The sequence below is a fragment of the Megascapheus bottae genome, chromosome 17 (genome assembly GCF_031878675.1).
Source record: "Megascapheus bottae isolate mThoBot1 chromosome 17, mThoBot2.hap1, whole genome shotgun sequence".
In the NCBI taxonomy this organism is placed as follows: Eukaryota; Metazoa; Chordata; class Mammalia; order Rodentia; family Geomyidae; genus Megascapheus; species Megascapheus bottae.
Genome location: NC_143525.1, coordinates 11,687,709 through 11,707,862, shown reverse-complemented (window position 1 = coordinate 11,707,862; position 20,154 = coordinate 11,687,709). Strand labels below are relative to the sequence as shown.

General features: G+C 46.7%; 2 protein-coding genes across 2 annotated transcripts in view; one reads left to right on the top strand and one right to left on the bottom strand.

The window, feature by feature from the left end:
- Fxr2 (FMR1 autosomal homolog 2) overlaps positions 1–391 on the bottom strand; it is a 38,796-nt gene extending 38,405 nt beyond the window's left edge. Inside the window, exons 1-2 of the mRNA XM_090349656.1 lie at positions 235–391; positions 5–56 (exon numbers count right to left, since the gene is read on the bottom strand). Coding sequence (XP_090205782.1) covers positions 5–56; positions 235–300 — 118 coding nt within the window. The 5' untranslated portion in view covers positions 301–391. The remainder of the gene's footprint in view (positions 1–4; positions 57–234) is intronic.
- A 670-nt stretch (positions 392–1,061) lies between these two features.
- On the top strand, positions 1,062–7,932 carry Shbg (sex hormone binding globulin). The gene is made up of 8 exons (XM_090349657.1): positions 1,062–2,865; positions 3,032–3,123; positions 3,287–3,476; positions 5,314–5,475; positions 5,625–5,784; positions 5,890–6,026; positions 6,344–6,554; positions 7,686–7,932. Exons 1-8 carry the CDS (start codon positions 2,692–2,694, stop codon positions 7,832–7,834), a joined length of 1,275 nt encoding a protein of 424 aa, XP_090205783.1. The 5' UTR covers positions 1,062–2,691; the 3' UTR covers positions 7,835–7,932.
- The last annotated feature ends 12,222 nt before the right edge of the window (positions 7,933–20,154 follow it).

Genomic DNA, 20,154 nt, shown 5'->3' with positions numbered 1-20,154 from the left:
CCACCTTCTTCGCTGATCTTCACCTGGTCCGAGAGTTTCTCGTATTTGGCCAGTTCCTACCGCGTGGGGACAAGAGGCAGGATTAGGGCAGGAGCCCCCTCCACCCTCCCCAGGGGCAGGGGCCTAGGGGCTCGCCCCCAACACCTCCCGCTCCCTGGCTCATGTGCGCTGCCCGGGCCCCTTCTGGAAGTCTAGATTTTTTTCGGGGGGGGGGGGGAATCCCACAACCATCACCCGAATCATCCTTAGTATATCTCCACAGTCTCCCTCCAGGGCCTCTCGGATTTGAACGGAGGCCATCCCGACTCCCACGCGCAGGACCGAAGAAGACAAGCCCCACTTCCGTCCTGCAGGGCGGGAGCCAAGGGCCGACAAATCCGGCTCCGAAAAACAGCTGGGAGAAAAAGGTAGTAGAGGTGCTACAGGTTCCCGGTCCCGAGCCGGCCGGACCGAGCGGCAAGCGGGGTTCCGCCTGGTGGGCCTGAGCCGCAGGGTGGCCCCGAAATTCTACCCCCCTCCTCCCCGCTGGCGCACGCTGTCCAGCCAATCAGCTTGCAGAACGGGAGCATTGGCCCCGCCTTGGCCCCGCCTCCGACAGCTTGGTCTCGGGATTGGGCCCAGCGCAGGGGTCAAAGCTTTCTATCCCAGCCTTCATCGGATCGCTGTGACCACAGGCTCAAAAGTCACCTCCTGCTTCCTTTTCCTTTTCTCCTCCCCGCCCCCGTTCCCTCCTTCCCCCCCCACCGCTGCATTGGGGTTTGAACACTGAGTCTGGGCCCTGTTCCTGAGCTCTCCATCTCAAGGCTAGTGCTCTACCACTTTGAGCCACAACACCACTTCAGGTTTTCTGTTGGTTCATTGGAGATCAGAGTCTCACTTAAGCCTAGGCTGGCTTTGTACCTCAATCCTCAGATCTCAGCCTACTGAGTAGCTAGGATGACAGGCGTGAGCTACTGGTGCCTGGCTCACCTCCACTTCTTTGTATGTGTGTGTGTGTGGGGGGGGGTCATGGGGCTTGAACTCGGCCTAGGCGCTGCCCTTGAGAGCTCTTCAGCTCAAGGCTACCACCCTACCCTTGAGCCAAGCCCCACTTCTCTTTTCTAGAGGTTAATCGGAGATTAGAGTCTCAGGTCCTTCTGTGACCGGGCTGGCTATGAACCTTGAGCCTCAGATCTCAGCCTCCTGAGTAGCTAGGATTACAGGCTTGAACCACTGCACCTGGCCTCTCACTTCATTAATTCAAGTATATTCTCTGTTTTAGCTTTCTTTCTCCCTCATGCACCCATTCACGACAGCCTAGGCCTTGGATGAGTCTCAGGACCTTTGCTGTGTATTTCCTACAACATTGTGTGGGGCTTGAACTCAGGACCTAGAGTCGGTCCCTTACTTTTTTTTTTTTTTTTAGCTCAAAGTTAACACTTTCATCACTTGAGCCACACCTCTACTTACGGTTTTTGTTAATTGTAGATTAGGGTTTCACAGACTTTCCTGCCAGGAGCTGGCTTGGAACCTCCATCATCAGATCTCAGGCTCTTGAGTAGCTAGAATGCTAGCATGAGCCACTAGTGCCCCCCTCAGATGCACAATTTATGACGGAGCTAAGCACTCAGTCCTATGATTACTGCTATTCATGGTTCCATATGTTTCTCCTTTGGGGGACATTTGTATTTTAAAATGGGTCAGGGAGAGGGTACATTTCTGCTGTTGAGTTTTAGGCTCTGAAATAAATGGATAAGGCACATGCTTGGGAATAGGAACAGAGCCTTCTTTTTCTTTCTGTTCTTTTTTCCTTTGAAACAGTATGTTTTGGGGGAGTATCTGCCTTGCTATGTAGTCCAGGCTGGCCTTGATCCTCCTGCTTTGATTGCTGGCATGCTGGGATTATAGGCCAATCTCTTCTTGAAGTATCCACTAAATCATACTTAAAGACAGTGCCCTTTTGTGAGGTAAGTGTCAGAAGCCCTGGGAAAACTGAGAGAGAAATTCAGATAAGATACCATACTGGGTACTGTGCCCACTTCATCACAGTGAACCCTCATTCACTGTAATCTCATAAAGAATAGATTCTTTTTTCTTTTCTTTTCTTCTCTCTCTTTTTTTTTCTTTCCTTTTTTCTTTTCTTTCTTTTTTTTTTTTTTTTTTGGTGGGTCATGGGGCTTGAACTCTGGGCCTGGGAGCTGTCCCTAAGCTCTTCAGCTAAAGGCTAATGCTCTACCACTTTGAGCCACAGTGCCACTTCTGGTTTTCTGATGGTTAATTGGAGAGTCTTAAGACTTTTGTGCCTAGACTGGCTTTGAACCACAATCCTCAGATCTCAGCTTCCTGAGTAGCTTGGATTACAGATATGAGCCACCAGGGCCTAGCTAAGAACAGATTCCTTTCCTCATTTGATAGATTAAGACCCAAAGATGCAGTAAGCTTCTCAGGATCACTGTAAGCACTTCAGATCCCTTGTCCTCTTTTTAGCTCTGGTGGAAGATGCCACTTGAGCAGGACAGGACTGTAAGACACCCTACCCAAGATGGAATGACCTCTTCTTGCTTAACAATCTCTCAGTTGTGTGAAGAAAGGTAACGGAGGAACTCTGTCCCTCACTCCATTTGCCTTCAGAGGGGCCCGCAGGGTCAGTGTCCCTATCTCCCGCCCTCCCCCTTTCTTCCCCCCGGAACAACCTTTAACCTTCCAACACCCATGCGCAAGGCTGCCTACCCCCACACATTCTTGTCAGTGTTGTCTGAGCCACAGTGTGGACTGCAGCTGACTATGGAGAACCAAAGCCCATGGGCCACTGTGCATCTGCTGCTTCTGCTGCTGCCACCTTGTACTCACCAGGATCAGGCCCTAGGATTTGTTCTCCCTACCCAGGTACAGAAGGGGGATGGGATTCTCTGTCCATGTGAGTCTAAAGGAGCTGCATTTTGACTCAGTCCTCTCCTATTCTCTCCTCTTCTAGCTATGTAGCATTGCCGGTCTCCGCTGTCTCTGACAGCTGTCTCCATCAGCTAGCTTACTTATTTTCTCTTTTTGACAGAGTGCTCAGAATCCTCCTGCTAGACACCTCAGCAATGGCCCGGGACAAAAGCCAGTTGCCGTTATGACATTTGACCTCACCAAGATCACAAAGTATGAGATTCACCTATCTTCTTGACCCAGATCTCGCACCTACCTTTTCCTGTCTCTCTTTCCTTTTCCCTGTCTCTCTTTCACTCTCTCTGTCCTTGCTCCCTGAGGGCTACCACCCTTAGTCCTCTTACCTATAGTCTTTCTTTCCTCTGTATCCTTCCAGACCCTCCTCTTCCTTTGAGTTTCGAACGTGGGATCCAGAAGGAGTGATTTTTTATGGGGATACCAACAGTGAAGATGACTGGTTCATGCTGGGGCTTCGGGATGGCAGGCCTGAGATCCAGCTGCACAATCTCTGGGCCCAGCTGACAGTGGGGATTGGACTTAAACTGAATGATGGGAGATGGCACCGGGTAAGTGAGCTTTGTTCCATAGGGTGGGATGTGTTTAGCTGCTCTGAGAAAGAACAATAAATTATGGGTCTTCCTTTTGCCATTGTCATCTCATCTTCTTGAGATGACATGAAGTAGCTATTCTTTTTCTTTTTTCTTTTTCTTTTTTACTGGTTCTAGAGCTTGAACCCAGGGTCTAGACACTGTCCCTTAGGTTTTTCTACCATAACTGGTGCTCTGCCACCTTAGCCACAGCACTACTTCTGGCTTTTTGGTGATTATTTGGACATAAGATTCTCATAGACTTTCTTGCTCAGCCTGGCTTTGAACTGTAGTGCTCAGGTTCTATCAGCTTTTCTCATAACTAGGATTACAGATGTGAACCACCAGCCTCCAGCTATGCAGCTATTTGTGTTTTGCTGTGGTTGTTGTTATTGTTTTTCAACAAAGGAAAGAAAACTTCTTGTTTCCATTTTCGGGAGTTCATTTCAGTAAATATTATTTTATTTATTAAAATATATTTTTTGCCAGTCCTGGGCCTTGAACTCAAGGCCTGCGCATTGTCCTTAGGCTTTCTCAAGGCTAGAGCTCTACCACTTAAGCCACAGCACCATTTCTGGCTTTTTTCTATGTGTGTGGTAGCTAAGAATTGAACCCAGGTCTTCGTGCATGCTAGGCAAGCACTCTACTACTAGGCTAAACTCCCAGCCCTTAAAAAAAAATTAAGCTGGGTTCAGTGGCTCATGCCTGTAATCCTAGCTACTCAGGAGGCTGAGTTCTGAGGATCACGGTTCAAAGCCGGGCACTAAAGACCTTGAGACTCTTATCTCCAATTATCAACTAGAAAAGTGGAAGTGACTTTGTGGTTCAAGGAGTTGGGAGGTAGCCTTGAGCTGAAGAGCTCAGAGATAATGCCCAGGCCCAGTAATCCAAGCCCCATGAACACCCCTCCCCACACACAAATTTTGCCAGTCCTGGGGCTTGAATTTAGGGCCTGGGCACTGTCCTTGGGCTTTTGTAAGGCTAGTGCTCTACCACTTGAGCCACAGCACCATTTCTAGCCTTTTCCATGAATGTGGTACTCAGGAATCGAGCCCAGGGCTTCGTGCATGTTGTGTAAGCACTCTACCACTAGGCCATACTCCCAACCTCAAATATTGTCATTATTATTTTTTATTTTTTGCCAGTTTTGGGGCTTGAACACAGGGGCATGAGCACTGTCTTTGGGCTTTCTTCAAGACCAGCACTCTAGCACCACTTCCGGCTTTTTCTATGTATGTGGTACTGAGGAATGGAACCTGGGTCTTCATGCACATTAGGCAAGCACTCTGCCATTACATCAAACTCCTGGCCCCACCAAATATTATTTTATATGATCGATTTATGTCGCTATTCTTCCCTGCCCCCCGGTCAATCATAGGGACTGACCTCAGCCTGGGCACTGTCTCTGAGCCTTTTTTTTTTTTTGGCCAAGGCTAGTTTTCTACAGTTTTCTGGTAGTTAATTGGAGATATAAATCTCATGGACTTTGCAGCCTGGGCTGGCTCAGATCTGATCCTCAGATCTTAGCTTCCTGAGTAGCTAGGAGTCCAAGCGTGAATCACTGGTGCCTGGCTTATACAGGGATTCTTTTCTTTTTTTCTTTTTTTCCAGTCCTGTTTTTGTTTTTGTTTTCCAGATGGGAATCCTGAGCCTCAGTGAGTATATGAGTGACAAGGCCTAAGTGAGCCTCTACCACTAGGCCCCAGTCCCAGCCCCACTAGCTATGTCTTAAAGTGCATGTTCTTCTAACCATACTAGGCTGCATTCCAGGACAGGGCCCAGGATCTCTGATATTTCTGCTTCTCACCTCCTACAGGTGGAAGTGAAGATTGATGGAGACTCCCTGCTGCTGTGGGTGGATGGGGAGGAGAAGCTGAGCCTGAGGCAGGTCTCTGGGCCCCTGACCAACAAACCTCAGCCCATCATGAGGATTGCATTGGGGGGACTGCTCTTCCCCACGTCCAAACTTCGGTTGCCGGTAACTATATCACAGGGGCAGGAATTGAGAGGAAGGAGAGGGATGGGAGTTGCATGAGTGAAATGATTGGATCTCAAAGGACAGTATACTGGGGCTCAGCTGTCCTGATTCTGACATTTTATTCTCCTTTCTTCCTTTCACTCCTCTAGCTGGTCCCTACCCTGGATGGCTGTGTACGCCATGACACTTGGCTGGGCATGGTAGCTCAGTCCCTAGTGTCTGTCCCTACTAGCCTAACAAACTGTGATATGGAATTGCAACCCGGACTCTTCTTCCCTCCAGGGACTCATGCAGAATTCCGTCTCCAAGGTAGACTTAAAGTTTCTTTCCACCCCCATAGCCAGCTCTGCCCTCTTCTGTATCCCTGTAACACTAGGTCTTTCTTCTCCATGAAATCCCAATCTTAATCTACAGACATTTCCCAGCCTCATGCAGACCCCTGGACCTTCTCTCTGGACCTGGGATTTAAGCTGGCAGCAGGCTCAGGCCACCTCCTTGCTCTCGCAGCACCAGAGAACTCTTCTTGGCTTAGCCTTCAGCTCCAAGATCAAGTAAAGGGAGGGGGGGGGTCATTGTGTGTTTTCTGTGGAGGCTGGGAGCCATGGAATCAACAGGGATCCCTATATTTCACTATTCAAAAGACGAATGAGTGGTATTCAAGTTGAGATGGGAGATCAGGGGCCTGTCTTAAAGCTACCTACAGCAAGCAAATAGCGTTTATGATATTGCATAAAAGGGTATTGTTACATAGAAGATCAAACAAGGAAAATTGGATAGAGTTGTGGCTGGGAAGCAAAATTAAGGAAGCTAGAGTGGGGCCCAAGCTCATTATTTCCTCCTTTCTCTTATCTCTTTTTACCCACTGCAGAACACCTTGGTGCTGTCTTCCGGTGAGGGTCCTGGGCTGGCTATGCCTCTGGTGTTGGGACTCCCTCTTCAGCTGAAGTTGAATGATTCTAGAGTGGTTTTGAGCCAGGGGTCGAAATCACAGGTCCTCTCTCTGCCTCCTTTGGAACTTGGTCCCTTCCCTAACCTCTGGCACCAGCATCAAGGTCGTCTCTTTCTGGGGGCTTTACCAGGTAAGAGCATGTGCTTTGGGTTTCTCAGCTCAGTGCTGAATTGAGGTAGGGAACACATTTTGAGAGTAAGGAAATCTTTAGGAGGGGAGAAGAAAAGGCCACAGGGAGAGATGAGATGTAGGACTACAGGCAGGCATAGCTGAAGTGGTAGTGTTTGCCTACCATGTACAAAGCCTTGTTTTTAAAAAAAAGAAATGATCCAGGAGGTTGAGATCTGAGGATCTAGGTTCAAAGCCAGCCTGGGCACTAAAGAACATGAAACTCTTCTCTCCAATTAACCACTAGAAAACCGGAAGTGGGACTGTGGCTCCAGGAGTAGGCAGTGGCCTTGAGCAGAAGAGCTCAGGGACAGCATCCAGGCCTAGAGTTCAAACCCCATGACCCACAAAAAAGAAAAGAAGAAGAAGAACTGGGCACTAAAGTGGCTTGTGCACGCACATGTGCGCGTGCACACACACACACACACACACACACACTCACTATAGGTGCAGTGGCTCACATTTTTTAATGATACTCAGGAAGCCGAGATCTGAGAATGGTGGTTTGGGGTCAATCTGGACAGAGAAGTCCAAGAGACTATTTCCAATTAAGCATTAAAAAAAGCCCAATGTGAGGGTGTGATTTAAAGGTAAAGTACCAGCATAGAGTGAAAAAGCCATGTGAGAAAGCTGAGCATAGCCTAGTGGTAGAGTGCTTGCTTAGCATTCAAGAAGCCTTGGGTTTGATTCCTCAGTATCACATACTCAGAAAATCCAGAAGTAGCACTGTGGTTCAAGTGGCAGGGTGCTAGCCTTGAGGAAAAAGTGTCCAAGGAAAGTGCCCAGGCCCTGAATTCCAGAACTGGCAGAAAAAAAAAAAAAGCCATGTGAGAGCATGAGGTCCTGAGTTTAAGCCCCAGTGCCAACACAAAAACAAAAAGTACTACAAAATATGAAAAGGAGAAAAAGAGGGAAGAGATGTAGCTGAGATGTAGTTCAGTGGTGGAGTTGTCTAGCATGCTTGAGATCCCAGCACTGCAGGAAAAAGAAAGTGGCAGGTGAGGGGTTGGAGAAATACAAGTTAGAGAATAGAAATTTCTGGATCCAAGTCACTCTAATGCTCTAATACCATCACTGTGCTATGTTTTTCCAGGAGAAAACTCTTCTGCCTCCTTTTGCTTGGATGGCCTTTGGGCACAAGGGCTGAGAGTGGATATAGACCGGGCTCTAAGCAGAAGCCAGGACATCTGGACTCACAGCTGCCCCCAGAGCCCAGGCAATGGCTCTGACACCTCCCATTAACCCCCCTTTCACTCATGTAGTCAACAAATATTTGCTGTGCACTGTCAATGGACCAGGCAGTATGTCAAACATTGATATGTATTAAAGAGCAAAACAAACCTGGTTTCTACCTTCTTGGTGTCCATAAATCCCAATTATTCACAAAGGTGATCATTGAAAATCACTATGAGAAAGCAATCAGAAAGTTGTAAAAGGCTGGGTATTGGTAGCTCATGCCTGTAATGCTGACTACTTAAAAAGATGAGATCTGAGGGCTGTGATTCAAAGCCAGCCCAAGCAAGAAAGTATGAGATTCTTTTACCCAGCCCTGGTGCTTTAACTCACGGCCTGGTCTCTGTCCCTGAACAGCTCTGTGCTCAAGGCTAGCGCTCTACCACTTGAGTCATAGCACTATGTCTGGCTTTTTCTGTAGTACTGAGGAATCGAACTCAGGGCTTCCTGTATGCTAGGCAAGCACTCTACCACTAAACTACATTCCCATCCCCAGAGAGTCTTATCTCCAGTTAACCACTAGAAGATCAGAAGTAAAGCTGTGACTCAAAGTAATAGAGCATTAATCTTGAGCACAAAAGCTTAACAACAGCTCCCAGGCCCTGAGATAAGTCCCAGGACCCACAAAAAATTTATTACTTAAATAATTAAGAAAAAAGACTAAAAACAAACACAAGCTGGGCACCAGTTCCTTTAATCCTAGCTACTGTAGAGGCTGAGTTCTGTGGCTTGTAGTTCAAAGCCAGCCTGGGCACAAAAGTCCATGAGACTCTTAGTTCCAATAAACCATCAGAAATCCGGAAATGGTGCTGTAGCTCAGAATGGTAGAGTTCTAGCCTGGAGCTGAAGAGCAAGGACAGTACTCAGGCCCTGAGTTCAAGCTCCACAACCAGCCAAAAAAAAAAAATTATGAGAGTGTGCTTTGCACTGATGGCTCGTGCCTGTAATCCCAGCTACTCAAGAGGCTGAGATCTGAGTATTCTAATTTGAAGCCAGCCCAGACAAGAGTCCATAAGATTCTTATTTCCAATTAATCAGCAAAAAAGCTGAAAGTAAAGTTGTGGCTCAAGTGGTACACTAGCCTTCAATGAAAAGCTCACGGACAGCACTCAGTCCCTGAGTTCAAGCCCCAGTACCAGCATCAAAAATAAAAACCAGTTGTTATAGAGGAAAACAGGTGTTAACATGTGTAGAGGAGGAAGCAGGGGTAGAAAGAGGGCCTCCCTCCCTGAGGTGATAACTTAAAGTGAATTCCAGTGACAGAAAATACACACACACACACACACACACTTCAAAAAGCCAAGAGCCACTCTTCTTTTCCAGCATCTACTCCAGCTTCCTGACTTTCATGTTAGAATGACATTTTGTTGTCTGCCATTCTGGTCCTTAGTATGGCCACTGCTATTCTGTAAAGGGGCAGCAGGGGGCATGAGAGGGTCACACAGGGTGGATGCAAGGAAAAAGAAAAAGGAAAGGAGCTGGTAGTGTAGTTCCAGGGTGGAGTGTCTAGCATGTGTGAGTGTGTGAGGCCTTCAGTTCCATCCCCAGCACTACCAAAAAAAAAAAAAAAAAAAGGAAAGAAAAAGAGAGGGGAGCAGAGGGAGAGAGTGGCCTCATCTCACCTCTGTCCTTGTTGCAGTCCCAGACAAATTGATCTCTACTCCATTAAACAAGAACTGGTTTGCGTTGGTCCCATTTGGGAAGAACAGGCATATTCAAGAAGAGCTCTGTTTTCAGAAAATATGGCAACCCACCCTTAAGTTATCAAAGCTCTGGAGAGTTCTGGTGCCCCTCACCCTCTCTGTGGAACCCTCATGTACAAGCCCCTGCTCCTTGCTCCCAGTTCCTGGAGTTCAGCTGTCCTAGCCTGCAGGGGTGTAGTGAGACTTCTGGACCAATGTCTCTAGCTCTCCATCCTCATCCCTCTCCAAAAGTTAACTCATATCCAACTGTCTCCCAACTCCCAATATCCCAGTGTCTCAAGCCCCTCCTTGTTATTTTCTTCTTCTCCCCTCCTCTTTTTCCTCCTTATTCTCCCTTCTTGTTTGTACTGGGAATTGAACCTAGGGCCTCATGCAAATTCTCTTAACTTTTTTTTTTTTTGCCAGTCCTCAGGCTTGAACTCAGGACCTGGGTACTGCCCCTGAGCCTCTGAGCACTCATGGTTCACACTTTACCACTTGAGCCACAGCACCACTTCTGGCTTTTTCTATGGTACTGTGCTAGACAAGCACTCTAATACTAAACCACATTCCTAGCCCCCTCTCTTGACTTCACTTCCAGCTTTTTCTATATATGTGGTACCAAGGAATCAAACCTGGGTCTTCATGAATATTAGGGAAGCACTCTACCACTAGGCCAAACTCCTGGCCCTGGTGTGTGTGTGTGTGTGTGTGTGTGTGTGTGTGTGTGTGTGTGTGTCTTGAATTCTGGGCCTTGGCTCTCTTTTCTCGAGTCTCTTTTGCTCAAGGCAAGCACTCACTATACCACTGAAGCCACAGCATTATTTCCTTTTTTTTTGGTGGATCAGGAGGCTTGGACTCTGGGCCTAGGCACTGTCCCTGAGCTCTTCAGCTCCAGGCTACCTCCCTACCCCTTTAGACTCAGGACCACTTCTGGGTTTTCTACTGGTTAATTGGAGATAAGAGTCTCACAGACTTTAGTGCCTGGGCTGGCTTTGAACCTCCATCCTCAGATCTTATCCTCCTGAGTAGCTGGTATTACAGGTGTGAGCCACCCAGCCCGGCTCTTCCTTCAGCTTTTTTTGATCACAGCTGACCATACCCCCATTCTGACTTTTTGATGGTTAATTGGAAATGGAGTCTTGCATACTTTTTTGTCAGAGCTGGCTTTGAACCATGATTCTTAGATCTCAGTCTCCTGAGTAGCTGGAGTTACAGGCATGAGCCACCAGTGTCTACCTTTAACTGTGAGTTTTTGGTTTAGTTAGCTTACGACTTATCCAGGTAATTGGTGTCATTCTTAGAGTCCTCTGTCCCCTTCTGCAGGATCATCCAGTACTTAAATGACCTGAGGCAAAGAGGGCCTCAGGAGAGTCTCTGTGGTGAAAGAAACAAATTCTTTTTTTTTTTTTTTTTTTAAGTTGGTCAGGGGACTTGAACTTGGGGCCTGGGCGCTGTCCTTGAACTCATTAGCTTAAAGCTACCGCCCTACCCCTTGAGCCACAGCACCACTTCCTACAGAAACAGATTCTAGACCTTTTCTTGGATACCTCCTGATCTTGACCCTGTAGACCCTCTTGGGGTCTCCAGCTGCTACCACCCAGCCACTAGGGTTTGTGGGAGAGGCCGCAAGGAGCCTGAAGTCAACTCTGGTCCCTGTTGAGGTCAACCTAGGCTAGGTATGTTCTTTCAAATGTTATGTCTGGAGCACTATTGTTCTGAGCACTGGGGATGCATTGGTGAACAAAACACACACAGCACCTGCTGTTACACGTCTTACACTATGGGGGGAGAGAGCACACCATAAGGAAAATAAATAAGCACCATCACTGCAGATAGTAATTGGTGTTACAAAGGGAATATAATCTTGTGCTATAAAAGAAGGAGGAGCCTGGGCATGGTGGCTCAGCCTGTAATCCTAGCTGCTCAGGAGGCTGAGATCTGAGGATCCCAGTCGGAAGCCAGCTCAGAAAGAGACTTTTGTTTGTTTTGTTTTGTTGGTTGGTTGTGTGGCTTGAACTCTGGGCCTGGGCCCTATCTCTGAGCTCTTCAGCTCAAGGCTAGTGCTCTACCACTTTGAGCCACAGCACCACTTCCGATTTTCTGGTCCTTCATTGGAGTTTTGTGCCCTGGTTGACTTTGAACTGCAAATCTCAGGTCTCAGCCTTCTGAGTAGCTATGATTACAGGTGGGGGCCACCGGTGCCAGGCTCTCTAAAAGACTCTTGTCTCTAATTAACCAACCAAAGAAGAGCTGGAAGTGGAGGTTGTAGCTCAGAAGGTAGAGCTCCATCCCGAAGCAAAAACATGAAGCAAGAGTTCAAGGTCCTGAACTGAAGCTTTTGTATGGGTGGAGGGAGGAGGTGGAGCGCAGACAGAATGAGACAAAGGATAACACTAGTCTGGAGGTCGGGTGATGGCTAAAGGCCTCTCTGAGGTGATGTCATTTAGATACCTAAATGATGAAAGGAAGCCCTTCTGTCTGAGGGAAATGGAAGGAAGTTAATGAGCCTGGATATACCTGGGCTTCCACCAATGGGGTTGTTCTGAGTAGCAGCGTCCTGGTTTTGTGGCCTTAGAATCTCTCAGGGTTGGTTTTTCTCTCTTCTCTCCACTCTGCCCCTCTCTAGGACATTATGCTCCAACCTTTCTTTCTGCAGCCTGCCCTAGATTCCACAATTCCTGATTACCATCCAGAACTGTCTACACTCTTTCATTAAGACTGACTTGTCTCTGGTACAAACTTTGCCAGTCCTCTACCAAGGGCATCTACAATGCCTGTCCAATGTCCCCTGACTTCCCCCACACCCCCACAAAAACTTTACAGAGCTTGGCAGCACACCCTGCAGTCTCCAGGGCCTGGCCTGCCCGCTCCCTCCCTTTCTCCCTCTCTTCTTCCCTCAATCCCTCAGGCCCCTGTCCTTACTCTCTTTCTTTCAACTAACATTTATTGAGTGCTGACAGTATGCCAAGCACTGTGCTAGCATAGAAACTGTAAGAATGAATGAGACTTGGTATTTTAGCCCTGGAGAATGAGGTTCGGGGTGTCTGTGTCTTGAGAGACAGACATGTACAAAAGCTTTCACAGGGTTGAAGGCATGGCTCAGTTAGTACAGAGTAGTAGCAATGAGCAAAGGCATCAGTTTGAGTCCAGGTTTCAGGCCTAAAAAAAGAAATAAGGAAAAAGAAAAGTTTTAATAGAAAACACTAAGGACTTAGTTGTTCAGCCAAGAATCATCAGAGATGATTTATTAGATGTGTCAAGTAGAACAAATCCCTTTCTCACTTTTCCTACCTACAAAATGGGGAGATTACTCTGCTCATAGGGTTGCTGTGAAAGTTTATGGGAGACTTCATCTCCAAAATAACCAAGAAAAAAGCCAGCCTGGAGGCATGGTTCAAGTGGTAGACAAGCAAGCAGAGCAAGCCTGATGCTCTAAATTCAAGCCCCAGTACCAGCAGAAAGGGTAGTAAATCCTGTAAATGAGTGGTGATGGTGGTTGTATAACACATGGATAAACATGATAACACTGAACTTTATTTTATTTTTATTTATTTATTTTGCCAGTCCTGGGCTTGAAGTCAGGGCCTGGGCACTGTCCTTGGACACTTTTGCTCAAGGCTAGTGCTCTGCCACTTGAACCACTGTGCCACTTCTGGCTTTTTCTGTACATGTGTTACTGAGGCATCGAACTTAGGGCTTCATGCACCTAGATGAGCACTTTACCACTAGGCTTTGCTCCTGGCCTTTTACTTACTTTTTAAAAACAATGTTATTATTATTAGGGTGTTGTACAAAGGGCTTATCTTTTCACAATTCACGTAATGCATGCATTTCTCTTTTCGATCATGTCATCTCTTCCTTCACCTTTCCCGTTTCCCTCCCATCCCTGCCCACAAGTTGCATACTTCATTTTCCACGTAGTATCCACTGAATACCACAATTGCTTGGTTCACCCTTTCTCCCTCTCTTTCTCTGCCCCCCTTTCCCCTCCTCTAAGAAGCAAAAGAAGAAGAAAAATCACATACAAACACCACCAACAACAACAAATTTATTTTTGTGCCAGTCCTAGGGCTTGAGTTCAGGGCACTGTGCGCTTGCTTGTATTTTCACTCAGGGCGGATGCTCTACTACTTGAGCCATATTTCTACTTCTGCCATTGAACGTGACAATAGTGAAGATCATCTTATACCTCAGATAAACAGAGTGCCTGCCTTGCAAGCATGAGGCCCCAGATTCGATCACCAGCACCAACAAAACAAAGCAAAATCAAACAGATGTTCCAGCACTGATGGAGTCCAAACTCCCAGCAGGACACACGAAGACTTTTACCACACAGTCCAAAGACTCTTCTTCCTCCTCCTTTTCCTTCTCCTCTTTTCCCTTCCCTCCTTCTTTTCTTCTTCTGTCTCATTTTATTTTTTTTTTTTAACAGTGCTGAGGCCCTTTCTGAGTCTACCCTTTCTTTACTTATTTCTCCTTTAAAGTTGATGATACCTTTCTTTCAGGATTTCTTCCCAGGGGCCGGGAGTTTGGCCTAGTGGTAGAGTGCTTGCCTAGCATGCACAAAGATCCGGGTTCGATTCCTCGGTACCACATACATACAAAAAAGCCAGAAGTGGTGCTGAGGCTCAAGTGGTAGAGCTCTAGCCTTGAGAAAATCCAAAGACAGTGCTCAGGCCCTGAGCTCAAGCCCAGGACTGGCAAAAAAAAAGATTTCTTCCCACCCACTGTACCCTCTTAATCTATAGAAAACACAAGGAAGGGCGTGATAGATATTGTACTTTTAGTCCACAATCTCTCCACAGTGCACCAAAGACCTTCCCACTCTCCTTTCCCAATGAGCCTGGGGTACAGAGTAGAGGCTGAGCCAAGAAGCTGGAGGCTACCCCTAGGTGGTGTTTACCCAGCTGGGTGTGAGAGGGTCTCTTGGCTCCAGATGGAGGTTGGACCATTTCAAGGCTTCTCTCCTGCTGCGGGTGGAGTAAACTGCTTCCCTGGGGTTTCCTGCAGAAGGAGCTAGCCTCTGTTAGAGACGAATTCAGCAACCAAGCATTACTTTTGATAGCTCTCTATGGGCTGCTTGGCTATGGAGGCTGTATAAGTTTCAAGACAAAGGCAAAGCTTGCAAAAAAGCTTAGAGTCTAGAACTTAGGATGTAGCCTAGAGGTAAAGTGCTAGGCTCACATAAGCTGCTTTGATCCTCAGTTCTGCAGAAATTTAAAAAACAAAACAAAACAAAAAAAAACCTTAGATGATAGTTGAAAAGATTTAAAACAATTTTCGTGTGCATGTGCTCCCTCCCTCTCTCTCTCTTTCTTTCTTCCTTTAGTCCTGGGGCTTGAACTCAGGGCCTGGGCTCTGTCTCTGAGTCTCTCTACTCTCAAGGCTAGCATACTACCACTTGAGCCATAGCACCACTTCCAGAGTCTTCTGGGTATGGTGGTCCTGAGGAATTGAACCCAGGCTTCATGTATGCTAGGCAAGCATTCTACTACCAGTAGGCCATACTTCTGGTCCTTGCCCCTTTTTCTCCTTCCTTCTTTCCTTTCTCCTTTTCTTTCTTTTTTTTTTTTTTTTTTTTGCCAGTCCTGGGCTTGTGCTTAGGGCTTGACCACTGTCCTTGGACTTTCTCAAGGCTAGCACTCTACCACTTGAGCCTCAGCGTCACTTCGGGCTTTTTGCTATTTATGTGGGGTACCGAGGAATCGAACCTGGTTCTTTATGCATGCTAGGCAAGCACTCTACCACTAGGCCAAACTCCCAGCCCCCCTTTTCTTTCTTTCTTTCTTGTTGCTTTCTTTCTTTTGTGGGTCATGGGGCTTGAACTCTGCCTGGGCTCTGTCCCTGAGCTCTTCAGCTCAAGGCTACTAATACACCCTTTAGCAAAGCCCCTTCTAGTTTTCTACAGGTAATTGGAGATAAGAGTCTCAGGTGTATTTGTGCCTGGGCTGGCTTTGAACCTTGATCCTCAGATCTCAGCCTCCTGAGTAGCTAGGATTACAGGCGTGAGCCACCATACCCAGCTCGCTCTTTCTTTCTTTCTTTCTTTCTTTCTTTCTTTCTTTCTTTCTTTCTTTCTTTCTTTCTTTCTTTTCTGGCAGTACTGAGATTTGAACTCAGGGCCTCATGCTTACTGGGCAGTTGCTTTACTGCTGAGCCATGCCTTCATCCTTATTTTGGTGCTGGTCCTGGGGGTCAATCTCAAGGCCTGGACTCTGTCCCTGTGCCTCTCTGTGCTCAAGGCTAGCACTCTACCACTTGAACCACAGCTCAACTCTTGTTTGTTTTTTGTTTGTTTGTTTGTTTTTGTTTTTTTTTTTGTAGGTTATTGGAGATAAGAGTTGCATGGACTTTACTGCCTGGGTTGGTTTTGAACAGAGATCCTTAGACCTTAGCCTCCTGAGTAGCTAGGATTACAGGTGTGAGCCACCAGTACCTGGTTTCAGTCCTTTCTTATATTGAACATTTTTGAGATAGACATTGGCTTTCTGCATGTCTGGACCTTAATCCTCTTATTTTAGGGTTACCCTGGAATGATGGGCATGTACCCCACACCCAGCTATTAATTGAAAAGGGTCTTATATATAAGGCTGGTCTCAAACCATGGCCTTCCAATCTCAGCCTTCCAAGCAGCTAGGAACCAGCAATGCCTAGTTCACAGTAAGTTTCTAATCCAGTTGCTCAGGAGAACAACTTTGGTGACAGCCTATATTCCTCTCTTTGTCTCATTCCTATGTTTTACTCCATTCTGAAATTCTTTTTTTTTTTTTTTTTTTGCTAGTTCTGGGCTTGAGCTCAGGGCCTGAGCACTGTCCTTGGACTTTCTCAAGGCTAGAGCTCTATCACTTGAGCGCAGCACCACTTCTGGCTTTTTTCTATGTATGTGGTGTCAAGGAACTGAACCTGGGTCTTTGTGCATGCTAGGCAAGCACTCTACAACTAGGCCAAACTCCTGGCCCTGTTTTACTCCATTCTACTTCTGAAATAGATCCAGATTCTACTCTTGTCTCCTCCTGCTACTCTGCTACACTTGTCAAGCCAGCCACATTTTTGGATTGCTTGTTGCAAAGCCCTCCTGATTGGTCTTAATTCTCGAGGTCCCAACTTCACTTCCTACTCTAAGTGGAACAATTAGTGTATGTTACCATGCCTGGCTATTTCTGTTGAGATGGGAATCTCATGAATATGTTATTGTCTTTGTTGGTCTGGAACTTTGATCCCCCTGATCTCAGCTTCCTGAGTAGTTAGATGAACAGATGTATGTCACTTCATCAAGCCATTGGTTTTATTTATTAATATTGTCAGTTGTGGGGCTTGAAATCTGGGCCTGGGCAATGTCCCTGAGCTCTTCAGCTAGTGATCTACCATTTTGAGCCACAGTGCCACGTCCAGTTTTCTGGTGGTTAATTGGAGATAATCTCATGGACTTTAGTGCCCTGGTTGGCTTCGAACCTTAATCCTCAGATCTCAGTCTCCTGAGTAGTTAAGATTATAGGCATAAGCCACTGGTGCCTGGCTTGGTTTGACTTTTGAGCCCAGGCTGGCCTTGAGTTTGTAATCCTCATGCCTCAGCCTTCTAAGTGTCAAACACTGAGATCATAGCCACAAACCATCACACTCTTATTTTCTTTTCCTTCTTTCCTTTTTTTAAACTTTCTTACTTAGAATCATGCGATTTTGCCCAGGCTGATCAAAGCTCTGGGCTCAAATGTTCCTCTTGCCTCACCTCCAACAGATCTGGGATTTCAGGTACATGTTACCATGACGGATTACTTCCATTAAACATAATCATGTCATCAGTTTCAAACCATAGAATTACTTCCATTGTATCTAGGTTAAAATTAAACAATCAGCTGGATATGATGGCCCAAACCAGTAATCCCAGCACTGGGGATATGGAAACAATAGGCTCACAGTTTGATTTCAGTCTAAACCATGTAATGGGCCCCTGTCTCATTATGTTGAATGAGATTGCTCAACTTTTGACTCAGTTGGGCACTGGTGGCTTGCACCTGTAATCCCAGCTCCTCAGGAGACTGAGATCTGAGGATTCCACCAGTTCAAAATTAATCTGTGCGTCTCTTAGTTCCAGTTAGGAAGCAAAAAGCCAGAAGTATGGGCCGGGAGTTTGGCCTAGTGGTAGAGTGCCTGCCTAGCATGCACGAAGACCTGGGTTCGATTCCTTGGTACCACATACATGGAAAAAAAAGCCGGAAGTGGTGCTGAGGCTCAAGTGGTAGAGCTCTAGCCTTGAGAAAGTCCAAGGACAGTGCTCAGGCCCTGAGCTCAAGCCCAGGACTGGCACACACACAAAAAAAAGCCAGAAGTAGAGCTGCAGTGGAGCACAAAACTTGAGTGAAAAAGCCAAGTGAAGCCAGGAGCTGGTGGCTTATGTCTGGAATCCTAGCTACTCAGGAGGTTGAGAGCTAAGAATTGCAATTCAAAGGCAGCCTGGGCATGAAAAGTCCTGAGACTCTTATCTCCAATTAACCACAAAAGGCTGGAAGTGGAGTTGAGGCTCAAGTGGTAGAGCACTATCCTTGAGAAAGCCCAATGACAGTGCTCAGGCCCTAAGTTCAAGCCCCAGGACTGGTAAATAAATAAATAAATAACAAGAGATGGGTGAAAGTTTAATATCAAGTATGCTTGACATATTGAATTTAATGTTCTGTATTGCAAGTTACCTCCTTAGAAAGGTCATCTTTGATTAACCAAACATTTTCCAGTACATCATCCCATTTTATTATAGTGCGAAAAATAACTTACATTGCTTGTTTATTTTTCTTCTCTGCTGGAATGGGACCCCCAGAAGCCCAGGGATCAGAATAGTTCCTGCTCTAGGCAAGCATTCATTAGATTCACATTGATAGGTGGATGGAGGTAGAGGTTGGCCTCCTGAGGGTGGGCAATCTTCTGAGATGATGGAAAGAAATGGAGAAAGTGTGGGGTCAGGGATATGCAGCGTGGTCGCAGGTGTGGCCAGCTCAGCTCCAGCAGAGAACTTGTGGGTTGGGTACACAAGCAACTTGCTGGCTGGATACAGATTGTGGAGTGTCCTATAGAATATATTGAGAAAACAGGATTCCATGCTACTAGGTAACAAAGAAAGTTCAAGGCCTGGCCTTGAGCTGAGGCATGGCCTAATTAAAGATGTATTTTGAGAAAATGAATTAGGAGTTTGCTGCAGAATAGGAGAAAGCAGGGCCAGATGTATAAGATTCACTGCCTAGTTCAAAATGAAAATGTGTAGCTTCTTGCTCATAGGAAAATAATCTCATTAAAGGCAGTGTAACATAAAAGACTTTCCTTTGGCCCTCAGTTCCCCTCACAATCACTTGCGATTTTTTTTTGGGGGGGGTGGGTCATGGGGCTTGAACTTGGCCTCTTCAGCTCAAGGCTATCACCCTACCCTTGAGCCAAGCCTCACTTCCCATTTTCTAGAGGTTAATTGGAGATAAGAGTCTCAGGTCCTTTTGTGGCCGGGGCTGGCATTGAACCTTGATGCTCAGATCTCAGCCTCCTGAGTAGCTAGGATTACAGGTGTGAGCCACCACACCTGACACTTGTGCTGTTTTTTTTTTTTTTGTGTGTGTGTGTGTGTGTGTGTGTGTGTGTGTGTGTGTGTTGGTTTTGGCCAGCCCTGGGGCTTGAATTCAGGGCCTGAGCACATTCCTTGAACTTCTTTTTAGCTCAAGGGTAGCACTGTACCACTTGAACCACAGCACCACTTTTTCTGTTTATGTGGTACTGAGGAATGGAACCCAGGGCTTCATGCATGCCAGGCAAGCACTCTATCACTAAGCCATATTCCCGGCCCCGTTCCCTGCCTATGTATGGATGCCTATGTATGAATATGACCTGAGAAAACTTACTGAAGGGTATCAACCATAAAGGAGTAAGGAGAAAGAGAAAAGAGCAATAAGTGGAGTTAAGCTGACTAAGTTGCAATAGGTGTACATGTGAATGACCATGGTGAACCTCTTTGGTACAATTAATACAGAGCAGAACTGATTGTAGGGCTAGGGTTTCAGGATAATGCTGGGAGCTGGGGATGTGGTACTGGAAAGTTTTCAGGAAGGTATGTTTGGGAAAGATGGAAAGCCCTATGTGCAGAGAGAACCAGGTGAAAGGGATGCCAGCTGCAGAACTGGAGATAGTATGCTTTTTTGTGATGGCTTCTGTATGTACATCTAGGTAACTTCCAACCTCACTGGTTCAGCATCCTTAGGCTCTTTTTCATTATTTATTTTTGTCTCTGACTCTTTCTATTTCTCTCCGATTCTGCCATGTCTGTACCAGAGAGGCTTTCTCAGCATCTCTGGCTTGCTCTCTTGCTAACCTCCTGCTGGGGTCCTCACCTTTGAGTATACATCATCTTTTTTAGTCTCTGATTCTCTGAGTGGGTAAATCCTGTCTTTTCCTTCACCCAGACAAGCCCTCTGTCCCCTCCTCCCACCCTGTTTCCAGACCAGTACCTGGGGTGGGGGTAGGGAAGAGACCGCCTAGTTCTCAAGAGGCGGGGGCGGGGCTAGTCGCTATACCCATATTTGCATATGCATGAGGTCGCCGGGGCCGGCACCGAGGAGGCGGGGCCTCTGGGGGTGGGAACGGGGCGGGCACCCTGAGAGTCTCGAGTATAAAGAC

Coding starts and splice junctions, on each gene's coding strand:
- Shbg (XM_090349657.1), top strand. CDS start 2,692: ATGCGCAAGGCTGCCTACCCCCACACATTCTTGTCAGTGTTGTCTGAG. Junction 3,124..3,286: donor GACCTCACCAAGATCACAAA/GTATGAGATTCA, acceptor GTATCCTTCCAG/ACCCTCCTCTTCCTTTGAGT. Junction 3,477..5,313: donor ATGATGGGAGATGGCACCGG/GTAAGTGAGCTT, acceptor CACCTCCTACAG/GTGGAAGTGAAGATTGATGG.